The sequence below is a fragment of the Habropoda laboriosa genome, unplaced genomic scaffold (assembly GCF_001263275.1).
Source record: "Habropoda laboriosa isolate 0110345459 unplaced genomic scaffold, ASM126327v1 scaffold2629, whole genome shotgun sequence".
In the NCBI taxonomy this organism is placed as follows: domain Eukaryota; kingdom Metazoa; phylum Arthropoda; class Insecta; order Hymenoptera; family Apidae; genus Habropoda; species Habropoda laboriosa.
In genome coordinates, this window is record NW_017102647.1 from 18,406 (window position 1) to 33,556 (window position 15,151).

General features: G+C 42.1%; 2 protein-coding genes across 2 annotated transcripts in view; one reads left to right on the top strand and one right to left on the bottom strand.

Moving 5' to 3' along the window:
* The window catches only part of LOC108578214, an 18,751-nt gene extending 12,662 nt beyond the window's left edge, over positions 1–6,089 (top strand). The window contains exons 3-4 of the mRNA XM_017941499.1: positions 2,071–3,258; positions 3,388–6,089. Of these exons, the coding sequence (XP_017796988.1) occupies positions 2,071–3,258; positions 3,388–6,089 (3,890 nt within the window). The remainder of the gene's footprint in view (positions 1–2,070; positions 3,259–3,387) is intronic.
* A 1,598-nt stretch (positions 6,090–7,687) lies between these two features.
* LOC108578215 lies at positions 7,688–8,491 on the bottom strand. Its single transcript, XM_017941500.1, has one exon. It carries the CDS (start codon positions 8,489–8,491, stop codon positions 7,688–7,690), a length of 804 nt encoding a protein of 267 aa, XP_017796989.1.
* Between the last annotated feature and the right edge of the window lie 6,660 nt (positions 8,492–15,151).

The window sequence follows — 15,151 nt, forward strand, 5'->3', positions numbered from 1 at the left end:
GAGCCGAACAATACATCGGTATTCCCGATAGACCAGCGAGGTCTTAGCCGGCACGAAAAATACTTTACGACGCCTCTCACACCTGAACACGACCTCCAACAAGCAATATAACAAATGTAAGAACAAATTCCCCACTTTCACACCACCACCAGACACACCCCAAACACACCGAAAAAATCAATCACCGCACACTTCCACCACCTACGACAGTTTTCACACCACTAATCACAACACACGCGTAGTTTATAAAATAGCGAACACCACACGACACCACACACAATTTTCCGATCAGTAAGCTTAGGCATTTTGCGCTCTGTTCACATTCTTTCACAAATATACATTACATATAGTTTTAACAGCAAACTGTTGTGCGTTAATAGTCTATCTTCCGAGCACTACCTGAGTCCCCTTAGAGATTCCTTAAATGGTCTGACTCAAAAAGAGGGACAATTATTATCGGTTTCGCAACAAGCACATCGCGATTCGTAACAATATCAAGGCCATTTGAAATTCTCTTTTCTTGCTCAAAAATTTCTCGTAGAGAACATTATTCACTTCTTTTTATTGTAATATTATAAACCCATATAAAAGCCATTCAGCATCAAAACGTACAAAATTGCGATCATAGTCACCGATTTTTTTTAAACTTACAGCATTTGTTAATAGCCTCGAAAAACTACACTATGCAAATTTTTCTGCTTTCTATCTCGAATGTTTACGAATTATTCAACGTTAAAATTTAAAAAAATTGAATGAAGTCAGGCAACGAAAGTCACCATTTTCCTCGCATTATTTCAACTGCATTTAAAGGTGATATTTTGTTCTTACATTTATTTTAAAGCTGAAAGAATATTGTTTCATTTGATATATGTAATTTGTTATTAACAAATATAAAAATAACCAATGTTAAAGTCTCAAATGCCTACTTAACGCTTGTGACCAGCGCCTGAATCAATTCTAAAAAATACTATTCGATTCCATGAACTTTACTTCTGTAAAATATAAAAAAACATACAGAGTTTACAGAAACATTGAAAGAAGAAACGTTTATTATGGCGGTACCGTGAACATAAATATTTTGTTTGACACGCTTCTAGAATTTGTATTTTCATCGTTTAACCGAAATATACGTTATATAATTAAAATATATAAAAATAATTAAATACTCTAGACCGCGGAGTGCAACTTGAAAATCCTGTTTGTTTACAACCTTAATTGAATTTCTTCCGACTATCGATAAATGCTGTGTGTTTGAAAAAGTCGATGACTATGTACAGCTAGTCGCAGAATTGAATGCACTGTTAGGATAAAAACGAATTTCCACCACTCCTTACAGTTTTCCTTAAAAGTGGAGACTTCAGTTTTTTGATTTTGTTAAGAGTTGATCTTCGGAATAAAAGAGTTATTTTTGTAAACGGAATACTGAGATTTTTGAAGTCTCTGTTAAGTTGCGGCATAACAGCGACTATAAATTTGGCGATCCTGCCAGGATCCATTCAAGTGACACCGAGAAGATCGTGGAGGAACTTGGCAACTCAAAGCGGAAATCAACGGGACCTAGGACCACACGCACCCGAGGATGCACATTTTATTAATACTGTGAGTAGACGATTTCATTGAATCCACACGAATCTACTCACATCAGATTTCCTGTTGGAAGCAGAAAGAAAACGTATGTATAGTATATCGTCTCTAGTAAGCTAGACAGAAATACACGTCGCGCCTGGGAACGTACTTTAGAAGACAAGGAAATTCCAAAATTTAAACAATTATTAGATTTTATCAATAAACATGCACGCGGGGACGATCTCGGAACAGAGAATTCAAATTCAATAAAAGCGAGTAATACACAGGATAGGCTACGCTCAAAAACCCAGATGTGCAATCACTCGTACGTATCGACAAATGAGCGAAAACAGATTTGTGTATTTTGTAAAGGGGAACACCCAAACTATGCGTGTACGAAGTTCCTCCAATTGTCAGTTCGCGATCGTTTGAACACTGTAAAACGGGTGAAACTTTGCATAAATTGTTTGCGTCCGAACCATGTCGTTATCAATTGCCGATTAGGAAATTGCCGTAAATGCGAGAAGAAACACCATACGTTGCTTCATTTTCCGACCGAGACACAAGACTTGAACCATAATAATCAGATAGTATCCACCCCGTCAACGTCCACAGAAACAATTAAGACCACCTTAACCGCTTCTTACGATTCAGAGGTTTTACTTGGCACGGCACAAATTACTATCTTAGATAAATATGATATGGAGCACACGTGTCGCGTATTGCTTGATAGTGGTTCGCAAACACATTTTGTTACATACAGACTCGCGGAAATGTTGCAATTAAATAAACAACAAATAGATCTCTCGTTCGCCGGCTTAAGGCAACTTAATACAAACGCGAAACATCTAGTTAAAACCAGCATAAGATCGCAAACCGGTCCATTTAAGGCTCAAATAACATTCATTGCACTACCATCGATTACGGGTATGCTGCCGGTGCGACAGGTCAATCTTAGCGAGTTTGATATGATGAGTTTGGTAGAATTGGCAGATCCGAACTTCCGCAAACCAGGGGAGATAGACGCACTCATTGGTAATGCGCTGTTCTACGACTTATTAGAAGCTGGTCAAATTAAATTAGATAAACCCTCAGTTATCTTGCAAAATACACAGGTAGGATGGATAGTCACTGGCGAGATAGATAGTCATAAACCCAATAGGCAAGGCAGGGCAGGTAAGGTTTGTCATATAGCCACGTCCCTCGACACACAAATCACTCGGTTTTGGGAGATAGAAGAAATCCCAGAGAAGGGTTTCTTATCCGCGGAAGAGACAGAGTGCGAAACTCATTTTACACGAAATACAACGCGTAACGAGCAAGGACGATATGTAGTTAGATTACCATTTAATGAAAAACACGATCTTCTCGGCAACTCAAGGACGATGGCCTTAAAACGATTTTATAGTTTAGAGCATAAATTACAGTCAAATTTAGAATTGAAAACTCAATACACAGAATTTTTAAAAGAATATTTAGAATTGGGGCACATGACGGAGGTAAAGGACGACCAGAGTAGCGTAGGGTATTATTTGCCGCACCACGCGGTCGTAAAAGAATCGAGTTCGACCACAAAGGTTAGAGTAGTATTCGACGCCTCAGCGAAAAGCAGTTCCGGTCTATCGTTGAATAACACTTTATTAATTGGACCTACGATACAAGACACGTTGTTCTCTATTCTTATTCGTTTTCGTCAGCATGCGTTTGTCCTCATAGCGGACATAGAAAAAATGTTTAGGTAAATTATAGTTCATCCAGACGATAGAAACTATCAACGAATTCTATGGCGGGAATCGATCAAAACATACGAATTGAATACAGTCACTTATGGCACCGCGCCGGCACCATTCTTAGCCACGCGTTCTCTAAATCAATTAGCTAAAGATGAAGCAAAGAAATTCCCTCTAGCTGCAGAAATATTTATGAGAGACTTCTATATAGACGATTTACTTACAGGAGCAGATAGTTTTCAAGCTGCATTAGAACTTAAAAAACAATGTATCGCGTTAGCTAGGGCGGGAGGTTTCCATTTGCGACAATGGACCTCCAATGACGCAAGATTGATTGCGGATTTGCAAATTATAAACCAGCAGGGATCATTGTGCCTGGATCCGTCACAAACAAAAAAGACATTTGGCGTTTATTGGAATCCAACAAACGATCAAATTAGTTATATTTTTAAACAGTTGTCGCCAGAACAATCTCGCATTACCAAGAGAGTACTTCTATCAGAAATCGCGCAATTGTTCGACCCCCTCGGTTTGCTTGGGCCGGTAATTATCAAAGCCAAGATTGTTATGCAACAATTGTGGAAATCGGCTATTGGCTGGGACGAACCCGTTCCGCAGACAATAAAACAATCGTGGCTGGAGATTAAAAACAAACTACATTTATTAGATAACTTCACCGTACCGCGCCGAACCGCTATAGAAAATACAACACAACTAGAACTCCACGGCTTTAGTGATGCCAGCGAGAGTGCATACGGCGCATGCATTTACATTAAGTCCACCAACGAACGTGGACAATACGCGGTAAATTTGTTATGTGCGAAGTCAAGGGTTGCACCTTTGAAAATTATATCGCTACCGCGTCTCGAACTTTGCGCGGCCAGGCTCCTTGCAAAATTGTACAAGGAAGTGAAAAAGGCATTTTATCAGACAGAGTTCAAACGAATTAGATTCTGGTCTAATTCTACCATTACATTGCATTGGATAAGGACACCACCGCATTTATTAAAAACGTTTGTCGCCAATAGGGTGAACGAAATACAAACAGAAGTTCATTTTGACAAATGGTTCCATACTGCAACAGCCGACAACCCAGCAGATTTTGTTTCGCGAGGACAACTACCCTCTCAATTCATAAAAAATGCAATATGGAAATTTGGACCACATTGGTTAGCGTTGGATGAGTCTCGCTGGCTAATTAGTACATTAGGAACAATAGAAATTTTAGAAAAGAGGCGTCCCATAACTCTAGTCACGCTTCCCAACGTAGATTTACTGGAAAAATACTCATCCATCGATTATTTAAATAGAATCATAGCGTACATTCTTCGTTTTTATAATAATGTAAAACGCGATAGCAAGAAGGACACAGGTCCATTGTCATTATCAGAAATTCAAAATGCACACTTTCAAATAATCAAACTAGTTCAATTAGAAACCTTCCCATCAGAAATAAATGATTTAAAAACCGGTAGAAATGTCAATAGAAAAAGTAAATTAATCAATTTAAATCCGTTTATAGACGAGAATGGTATTATTAGGGTTGGTAGCAGGTTAAAGCACGCCGTACTCAGGTATGACCAGAAATATCCCATAGTACTACCGCACAAGCACCACGTTACCGAACTAATAATTAGACAGGTACACCTGAGACAATTTCATTCAGGGACACAAGCCACTCTATACACGGTAAGGCAAAAATATTGGCCGATAGCGGGCAAGAGCATAGTCAAACAAGTGTTGCATAAATGCATTAGTTGTTGCAAATACAATCCCAAGACACCACAGTACATAATGGGGAATTTACCAAAAAATAGAATTATACAAACACGTCCATTTGAAGCCGTAGGAATCGATTACTGCGGACCCTTTCTTATTAAAGAAAAGAAGTTCAGAAACAAAACCAAATTGAAATGTTACGTCGTAGTTTTTGTTTGCTTCGCGACGAAGGCGATACATTTAGAATTAGCGACCGATTTAACAACGGAATCGTGTCTAGGAGCGCTCAAACGATTTGTCGCGAGAAGAGGAAAACCGCGTCATATATACTCGGACAATGGTACTAATTTCGTAGGCGCCAAAAATGAAATTATACAAATTCGTGCACTTCTACTATCCGACGAATATAAAAACAGACTTCGGCAATTCCTAACGCAGGAAAACATTGAGTGGCATTTCTCTCCTCCTCGTTCTCCACATTTCGGCGGTCTTTGGGAGGCTGCAGTTAGATCATTTAAAAAACATTTGCATAAAACAATAGGTGATGCCATGTTCACATACGAGCAATTCTATACGTTAATCGTTGAGATCGAAGCTATACTTAATTCACGTCCCTTGATACCGATATCCTCTGATCCCAACGATTTCCTTGCCCTATCACCCAATCACTTCCTTATAGGAGAGTCGTTGGCGAGCCTACCGGAACACAATTTTGTCGATACTCGAACTAATAAGCTGTCACTCTGGCAACACATTCAGAAAATTAAACAGCATTTCTGGGGAAGGTGGCAGACAGAATATTTACAGGAGCTGCATACTAGGAGTAAATGGCATACTGGAGATGGCACAAACATCAAGGAAGGAACGCTGGTGACAATCAGGGATGATAATTGTCCACCCCTTCAATGGAAACTTGGGCGAGTAGTCGCTCTGCACCCTAGAGAGGATGACGTGGTCCGCGTGGCCACAATTCAAACACCACACAGCACTTATAAGCGTGCTCTGAAAAAGTTGGCACCGTTGCCTATCGAGACGAGACTTAGTTTATTGTACCATAACTCATGTATATTGTAATTATAATTAGAATTAAGAGACATCACACAACACATGCGCTCACACATCACCATTGTATATAACATATTTTCTCTTGTATAGTTATTGTATAATCGTTGTTCTTTGCACGAATTCGCGATGCAACGCGATCAACTTTAATAAAGACGGCGCGTTAGTGAAGGTCGTAAATCTTCACTTCGATGTTTCGACACCGCGTATCGTACAGTGATTTCCTTACGATGTGTCTTTGGTTTGTGTCTTGTTCTCGTGAAGTGTGTTTTTGAACTCATTCCTCGTTCGAGGAATCTCCCGAAAGTAAAACTGAACGAGGTGTGTTAGCGGGGGTGAGACATGTGGATTGGTTGAATTGCATTTTTTCGGGAGTGGCTAGAGAATCGGTCGAGTGAATATGATTGGCTGAATAAATTTTGTGTAAAGTGACCTCCCTCCAGCTAACGGTCACCCTCAGGTAAAGAGAGTACCTTCGAGTGACGTACGCGGAAATTCCACATGCCTCGCCCGCGACCGTAGCAGGCAAGAATCTTTATGATGCACTCTGACTCAGGCAACCCATGTTCGAACAAAGAAACGAAAATTGAAATTCTAAGCCATAAAATAAAGGCGAAAATAATGAAACTAAGAGACTAACGGTGTTCAATGGCTTTCATAAAGTTATTGTTGCTACGGACGGGTGACAGTTTCTTCAATAAGTAAAAGGCAAATTAAGAAATAGAAGGTGGTGTTAAAAACGTGAGGAAGAGATTAGAAACTCTGACCCGCTTTCTGAATAGAGGAAGAGGACAATCGAACATCCTCCCCCCGTTGAGAGGATACCGATCAAAATGTCAATGAATGTGATGTAAGTGGATATGTGTCGCGGTGTGTGTATGGCTATTTTAGTGTCTGGCTATCGGCTGGTCCTTGGCAGCTGGTACGGCCGTGAATGTTGGTAGATCCCCAGGTATTGGTTCATCGCTGGATGCTGGTTGACCTGTGGATGCTGATTGGTCCCTGGATGTTGGTTGGTCTATGAATGCTGGTTGGTCCATGGATGCTGGTTGGTCCATGGATGCTAGTGAAGTCGGATCTCTTCCCTCTGACTGGTAGGGAAGAGGTACGAGTTGTTTCACGTTACGGTCGAGCTCCTTCGTGGCAGTTTTCATTGTCACGGTCCGCACAATGCCATCAGGCCCTGGATGCGTTCGGACAACTCGTCCGAGGGGCCAGTGCATCGATGGCACGTGGTCCTCTCTGAGTAGGACTATTGAGCCTTCCTTGATTTTGTGGCCGCCACTGGTCCATTTGCTGCGACTGGTCAGTTCGTTCAAATACTCGCGATGCCAGCGAGTCCAGGAGTGTTGTTTGAGTTTTTGAATGTGCTGCCAGTTCGAAAGGCGGTTGGTTGGAACTTCTCTGAAATCAAACTCAGGTAGACTCGTCAAAGAATCGCCAATCAGGAAATGACCTGGGGTTAAGACAAGAAGATTATTGGAATCCGCGGAGATGGGAGTAAGTGGTCTGGAGTTAAAGATCGCTTCTATTTCTGTAATCAGAGTGTATAAATCCTCGAATGCAAAGGTGACGGTGTTCGCGACGCGTTTGAGGTGGTATTTAAATGATTATACTGCGGCCTCCCAAAGCCCTCCAAAATGGGGAGTTTGGAGGGGAATGAAGTGCCATTGGATGGATCTTTCCGTTAGAAATTCAGTTAGACTCTGTTGATGTTCCTCTGTCCTCAGCATTTTCTGGAGCTCCCGCAATTCGTTGTTGGCTCCCGTGAAGTTGGTGCCGTTATCTGAGTATATGTGAGCGCAGAATCCTCGTCGCGAGATGAAGCGTCGAAGGGCAGCGAGAAACGCTTCGCTCGTGATATCACTGACCAATTCCAGATGGACCGCTTTTACCGCAAGGCATATGAACACCGCAACGTAAACCTTGATTTGCTTACGGTTACGATGTCTTTTTTCCTTGATATAAAAGGGGCCACAGTAATCGACTCCAACATGTGTGAAGGGACGGGATTCGGTGATTCTAGCTTCTGGAAGATTGCCCATGATGTATTCAACGGGAGGAGGATTCGCTCGACAACAACGAACGCATTTCTTTAAGACGCTCCACACCTGGCTGCGCCCATCGATAGGCCAGTAGCATCGTCGAATCGCGTAGAGTGTGGTCTGGACGCCAGCGTGCAATTGTGTGCGATGTTCGTGTTCAATTATTTTCGTGGTCAAATGGGCCTTTGGAAGGATAATTGGGTGTTTTTGTGAAAATGGCATGAACGAGTGTTTCAATCGATCGCCGACTTGCAAAATGCCGTTTTGATCTATGAATGGATTCAAAGGCCGCAGTTTACGGTTAACTTCTGGTTTCTTGTCATCCGATAAGTGATGTATGTCTTTTGCGAAATATTGATGTTGCAGCATTTTGATTATTGTGTTGTGGGCATAGTTCCGCTCGGCGACCGTCAAACATCCTCCGCTTCTGTGTCTATATTTCCACCGTAGGCAGTACGCGATGCTTTGGATGAGTTTTCCCCATGACGAGTACCGTTCCAGAATGCTATAATCGATTGAGGTTGATGCTAAACAAATCGTTGTCTTCTGCTCTGGAATATCATCCATGGGTGTCAGTGTCCACAAAGGCCAGTAGATCTCCTCTTTTGAGAGCCACGTCGGTCCGTGTTGCCAGATGGAGGGCTGGAGGAATTCTTCCGCAGATTGGCCACGTGAGATTGAATCTGCTGGATTCTCGGATGTTCCGACATGGCGCCACTGAGCATCTTCGATTTTCTCTTTTGAGAGCCACGTCGGTCCGTGTTGCCAGATGGAGGGCTGGAGGAATTCTTCCGCAGATTGGCCGCGTGAGATTGAATCTGCTGGATTCTCGGATGTTCCGACATGGCGCCACTGAGCATCTTCGATTTTCCTTTGTATTTCAGCGTCACGATTCGCGACAAAAGTTTTTAGGACATGGGGTGACGTGTTTATCCAGTGCAAGACAATAGTAGAATCGGACTATAGGAAGATGTTACTAATGTCGATGTGAAGTGCCGTTCGTACGGTGGTGATAAGTGTGGCAAGAAGAAGTGCTCCACAGAGTTCCAACCGTGGTAGTGAATGTTTTCTCAATGGAGCAACTTTGGATTTCGAAAGCAACAGATTTACTTGGACGTTGCTGCAAGCGTCGATGAATCGCAAATAAACACAGGCTCCGTATGCCTTTTCGCTGGCATCACAAAATCCGTGCAGCTGTATCTTGGATGCTGCGTTGATGATAGTTTTCCGGTTGAATGTTGCGTTGTTTAATAATGGTAGTTGCGTGTAATATTGGATCCATTGCGTGTGAATATCCATTGGTAAGGATTCATCCCAATCGGCCTTCAGAATCCAGATCTGTTGTAGCAAAAGTTTTGCAATGATAATAACGGGTCCGAGGAGTCCTAGTGGATCATAAATCCTTGCTATTTCGGAGCTAATGTGACGCTTGGTGATCTGAGGTGTTGATGTTGTGGTTTTTACTGCATAGTATATAGAATCTGTTGCAGAGTTCCAAACAATTCCCAGTGTTTTTAAAGTGGAGGATTCGCCGAGATGTAGTTTGCGGTTGACATCGAATTCTGATAATCCTTGAAGCAGATCGCGGTCGTTTGACGCCCACTGTCGGACGTTGAGCCTAGCTGATTTGAGCAGCTGCGTGATGTCTTCTCGCAGCGCGAGTGACTCTCTATTATACACAACTGTACACTTGGTGCATACATACAAAAATACATTTCGTATCATTCGATATACAAAATACAGTCCATTTTATACACATTCGACTTGGACTTCAACGAGTGAAGTTCCTCCGCGTCGTTTAATCGTCGCTAATAAATTGCCGACGTTGCGACGCACATACACGCCTAAAGCCATTAGATGGTTAAAAGCGGTATCAATAAACTCACGAAGCGCGAAACTGGCCTGTTTGTGAATGTGTGGTAGTTCTAATAATGCATTTGCATGGTGGTGAATCAACAAATTAGGGTCTTCATACCGTCTTTTTAATGTCGACCAGGCCAGTTTATAGTTTGCTTCAGAAACACCCAGAGATTGTATTAACCGCGCGGCCGAACCCTTTAACGAGGAGCTTAGATAATGAAATCGTTGTATGTCTGTTAACGATTCATTGTTGTGAATGAGTGTCTCAAATGTGTCGCGAAACTTAAGCCAATGGTTGTAATCGCCACTGAAATTTGGCAATGCTAATGTCAGGAGTCGCGGTGTACCTTGAGCTTCCACCACCATAGGCGATGTGGATACTGTCGCCTGTCTCGGTACACGATAACGCGTTATATATCTTTCTATCTTTGCCATTGTATCGAAAAAGGTTTCCTCAAAGTTATGCCGTTCAACTGCATGAATGCTTTCCTGATCGGATCTCTCAACTAATAATTCTATTTGGCATTGTACGCGATCGAATCTTTCATGCAAAGTTTCGTTGGACTTTAGGCGCTTTTCTAATGAATCTACATCCGCATCTTGTCCGAACATCTCAAAGAAATTTTTGAGACGAGTCAAGGCAGATTTGATTTGTCCACGTTCAATCGAAAGTGCTTTCAATTGAGTATCCATTGTTGAAATATGTAACAACGCAGATCAAGAGATGCTGAAAACGGACTTACGGAGAGCAGAGTGTTTTGACGATCGGTGATGATGGTTTGTTGCTGCTGTTGCAATCTGCTCGATCGCCGTTGCCTTGATCTGGGTTGCCTTGATGACGTCCACTGTCGCCTTCCTGGATGTTGATGCTACCGGATTTTTCTATGCGTAGACTTCCTTTCGTGGTCAACTCCGTTGTGTTGGCAGATCCACGCGTTCGCTTGTTTGTGAAAGCAATTTGAAGTCCTCTAAGTGGCTGAATCCGATGCTGTGATCCGGCTCGAAGGACCAATGTTAGGGGCTTGCGGTTGATCTTTCGATCGTTCAAGCTTTGCCGGTTTTTGCACATGTGTGCCGACTAATGTTCTAAGGCTTCGAAGGACCAGTTTCTTGATTGAAACACTAAGATTTTATTTTATGTTCTATTTTCTACAACTAATTAAAGATATAAATTCTATTGCGAAGTGAGATGTGTTTCACTTGCGAGTGGCCAAGTGTTTCTCCCGCAAGTTGCTAAATGTTTTTCCCTCGAGTTGCTAAATGTTTCTGCCGGAGTCTCTGCGGTTTCCCTCGAAGAAGACTCCTATTTTCCTAAAAACACCCTGATTGGTGATTTTTCCTTTTCTAAATCACCAATCAATTTACTCCGGTGCATCGCAACCTCCCACCATTTCGTCCTTAGCGCGGTATCTTAGGCTGGGTTAAACAATGACCGGAGAAAGTGTTCGGTGGACGGATGCGTGGGAATCCTGTGGAATCTCCGGTTTTCTAGGCTTTGTTAAAGTCAAGTGGCCCATCGTCGTTGGCAAAAGTCGTGGGCCACTTTTCTATTTTCCGTTCGGAGACTCCAGGATTTATGGCAGGGTCTGGTCCTAGGGACTAAGTGTCGCACGCAACGCAATAAACATTTGTGGTGTTTCGAAAAAGCGATATTTGCCTGCGACGGCGACCACTTGATTCGCTGCCATAAATCCGGCTACAGGATACGCCTTAACAACCCAAATATTCAAGAATGCCCTCGCGACTGTTTCCGCATCGATTTCTGCGATGGGCATCACTTTCGGCCAACGAGAAAAACGGTCGATGCACGTTAAACAATATTTACGGCCTCTAGATGTTGGTAAAGGCCCTACAATATCAATGTGTACGTGTTCGAACCGACCAGCACACTGAAAATCTGTAATTGGGGCCGTAACGTGCCTGGAGACCTTTACTCGTTGGCAGGAAATGTAATGTTTTGCCCATCGTCTAACGTCTTTGTTGATAGACGGCCAGACAAAACGGTTGGTTACAAGCCGTTGCGTCGCACGGACTCCCCGGGTGGGAAAGTCCGTGAAGGGCTTCCAAAACCTCCCGTCGTAAAGGCGCGGGTACAAAAGGCCTAACCTATGCGTTCGTAGTGTTGCAAAATAAAAACGCGTTTTCCGTGGGAAAATGGACTTTTTTCAATTGGATCGAAACGGTGTTAGATTTAGAAATTTCTTGCAACTCCTGATCAAGTTCTTGCGCTTGTCGCAAGGTTTTGGAATCAAGGGCTGCAGTTATTGTCTCGATCCGTGAAAGCGCGTCAGCTACGTTGTTGTCTGCGCCTTTTATGTACCTGATATCGGTTATAAATTGACTTATATGATCCAGGTACCGAAATTGACGTGGCGAACATTTTTCTAATTTTTGACTGAACGCAAAGGTTAGGGGCTTATGGTCTGTAAAAATTATGAAATTCCGCCCTTCGACGAAGTGACGGAAACGTTTTACTGCGGTATATGCCGCCAACAGTTCGCGGTCATACGCACTGTACTTGCGTTGAGCGACGGATAGAGCCTTTGTGAAAAACGAAAGGGGTTGCAATGAGCCTTCCGGTAATTGTTGGAGAACCGCTCCAACAGCATAGTCCGACGCGTTGACTGATATATTAATGGGCGCGCCCGGAATGGAATGCGCCAACATCGTGGCATCGGCAATGCCTATTTTTATATCCGCAAAAGCTCTTTCCGCTGCTTCTGACCAGGGAACAGGTGTATTGCCTTTTTTCGCACCTGCCAAAGGGTCATTCAAAGGCGTCAAGGTATGCGCGGCGCCAGGTATAAAACGGCGGCAAAAATTAATCATGCCGAGGAATCTCCGCAGTAACCGTATGGTCTCGGGCTTCGAAAAATTTGTAATTGCCTCGACACGTTCGGCTAAGGGTCTAATCCCATAGCGGTTTACGGTGTAACTCAAGAAAGTGATTTCTTCGACCCTCAAGACATATTTGGCAGGGTTAATAACAATTCCGTATTCCGAAAAACGGTCGAATAACATCTTCAGATGTTTCTTATGCTCGGTTTCATTTTCCGAGGCGATAAAAAAATCATCTATGTAAGCGAATACAAAATCGAAATCGGGAGACCTTCGGGAACCGTGGTAGTGAACGGATGTGTTTATCAACACCGTGCGTGCTGTGAACGCGAGTGCCATATACCGCGACTATACTGTGATTATTGTGTCTATGAGGAAGTGTGGAATTGCAAAACTTAAGTAAAAACTCAGTAATATCAGTAATTGTAGCAAATCAAAAACATTAAATCCAAGTCAACGCTGCTTCGGTGCAATCTATTCACCGAAATGGCCTGTAACCAAGAAAATCTTGTATCTCAAGTCGATAAAAATGATTCCAACGTTCACCAACGAGGAAGTTACACGAAGGTAGTGCAAAGTGATTGTTTTCCCAAAAAGGATCAGGCAATAATAATCGAAGCCAAAGACGGTATACAATTAAAAGATTATGCCCAGGCATTAGGCAAAATCACAAATCCAACTAATATTAGATTTATATCCCGAATATCAAATGGCAGAATATGTGTATTCCTAGCGAGCAAGGTAATCGCAGACAGCCTCACTGACAAACATACACACATCAAAATCAACGACTCTATCTTATCCTTGAGACCGCTCATCAACAAATCCCAACGTATAATACTGTCCAATGTATACCCAACGATCCCACATTCAACACTTGAAGAAATTTTCGACAAAATAGAAGTGAAAAGAGAATCAGCTGTTTCCTTTATAAAAGCAGGTATGATAGAAGAAGGGTTTACACATATACTTAGCTTCCGCCGCCAATTATACGCTAACCCATACGATACACACAAAATTCCATCCATCATAAAAATTGAACACGAGCAAACAACATATTGGATCTATCCCTCAACAGAGACATTAAAATGCTTTATATGCAAACAAGAAGGACACCTAGCGAAAAACTGTAAGACCAACGAGAACCAATCCAGAATTACTGACACCACACGAACAGTTGCCGATACAAACCCCCAAGAAGCTGAAACAGCTCAAATCACATCCAACACTAACAACATCAACGCCGCAAAAAACCTAGAAGATACTACCCGTTGCAAAATAATAGAAACCATGGACATAGGCATTCCAACCAACCCAAAAGAACGAACCAGATCTGAAATAACCGACAACTCAAGCCACACTACAGAAACAACAAACGACCTAATTCACACCATAGAACAACCAGCCTGTCTTCCGGAAATCTTAAACAACGAACCAAAATATAAACAACCAAATAAAAAAGCAAATATCACAACAGCAAGTGGAAAAAGCATAGAAGATATGCTACAACCAATTAAACACATACTCGAAACACCTGGCAAAATGTTAAATTTCCACCAATTTAAAAGCTTTATTGAAAAAACAATGGGACCCTCCAACACTAAAGAGATTGCAGCAGATTACACATATGACGCCGAGTCCTTAACAAAACTCATGAAAGAACTTTACCCTCACCTTACAGATCGTTCTATTATCGATTCGATTCACAAGAGTTATTAAAAAACTAGTCAAACCTACTAAGATCGACTTCCAAACATACTCCCGCGCTCCTTTGGAAAACTCTGACACACCCCAGTGCTCTGAAGACGAATATACTAACTAAGTGCAAATACTACTTTAAGTAATCCTTGATGCAAACAAAAATTCTACAATGGAACGTAAATAGCCTTAAAACAAGGTTCGAATTTCTACAAAAACTCCTCCAAGATCACCGACCAAACATTCTATGTCTACAGGAAACCAATTTCAAAGAAACCGAAACTATTAACATTAAAGGTTTCAACATAGTTCAAGAAAATAGAAGGAACGCTCTGATTGCGAGCGGCGGAGTTGCAATCTATCTAAAACAAAGCACCAACTATACAAAAATACCGCTTAAAACCAATATCGAGGCAGTTGCGGCATTAACCACCTTAGGCCAACGAGAAATATGCATCTGCAATGTTTACATTCCCAATAACCATCAACTTCAAGAAACGGAGTTAATTAATCTTATACAACACTCCCTAAACCTTTTCTATTAGAAGGGGATTTCAACTGTCACAACGAAATCTGGGGATCCACAAACACAGATACTAGAGGGAAAATAATTGAGAATATTATATTGAAATC

What these genes read in the sequence shown, in the direction of transcription:
- LOC108578215 (XM_017941500.1), bottom strand. Translation starts at nt 8,491, where the DNA reads ATGCTGCAACATCAATATTTCGCAAAAGACATACATCACTTATCGGAT.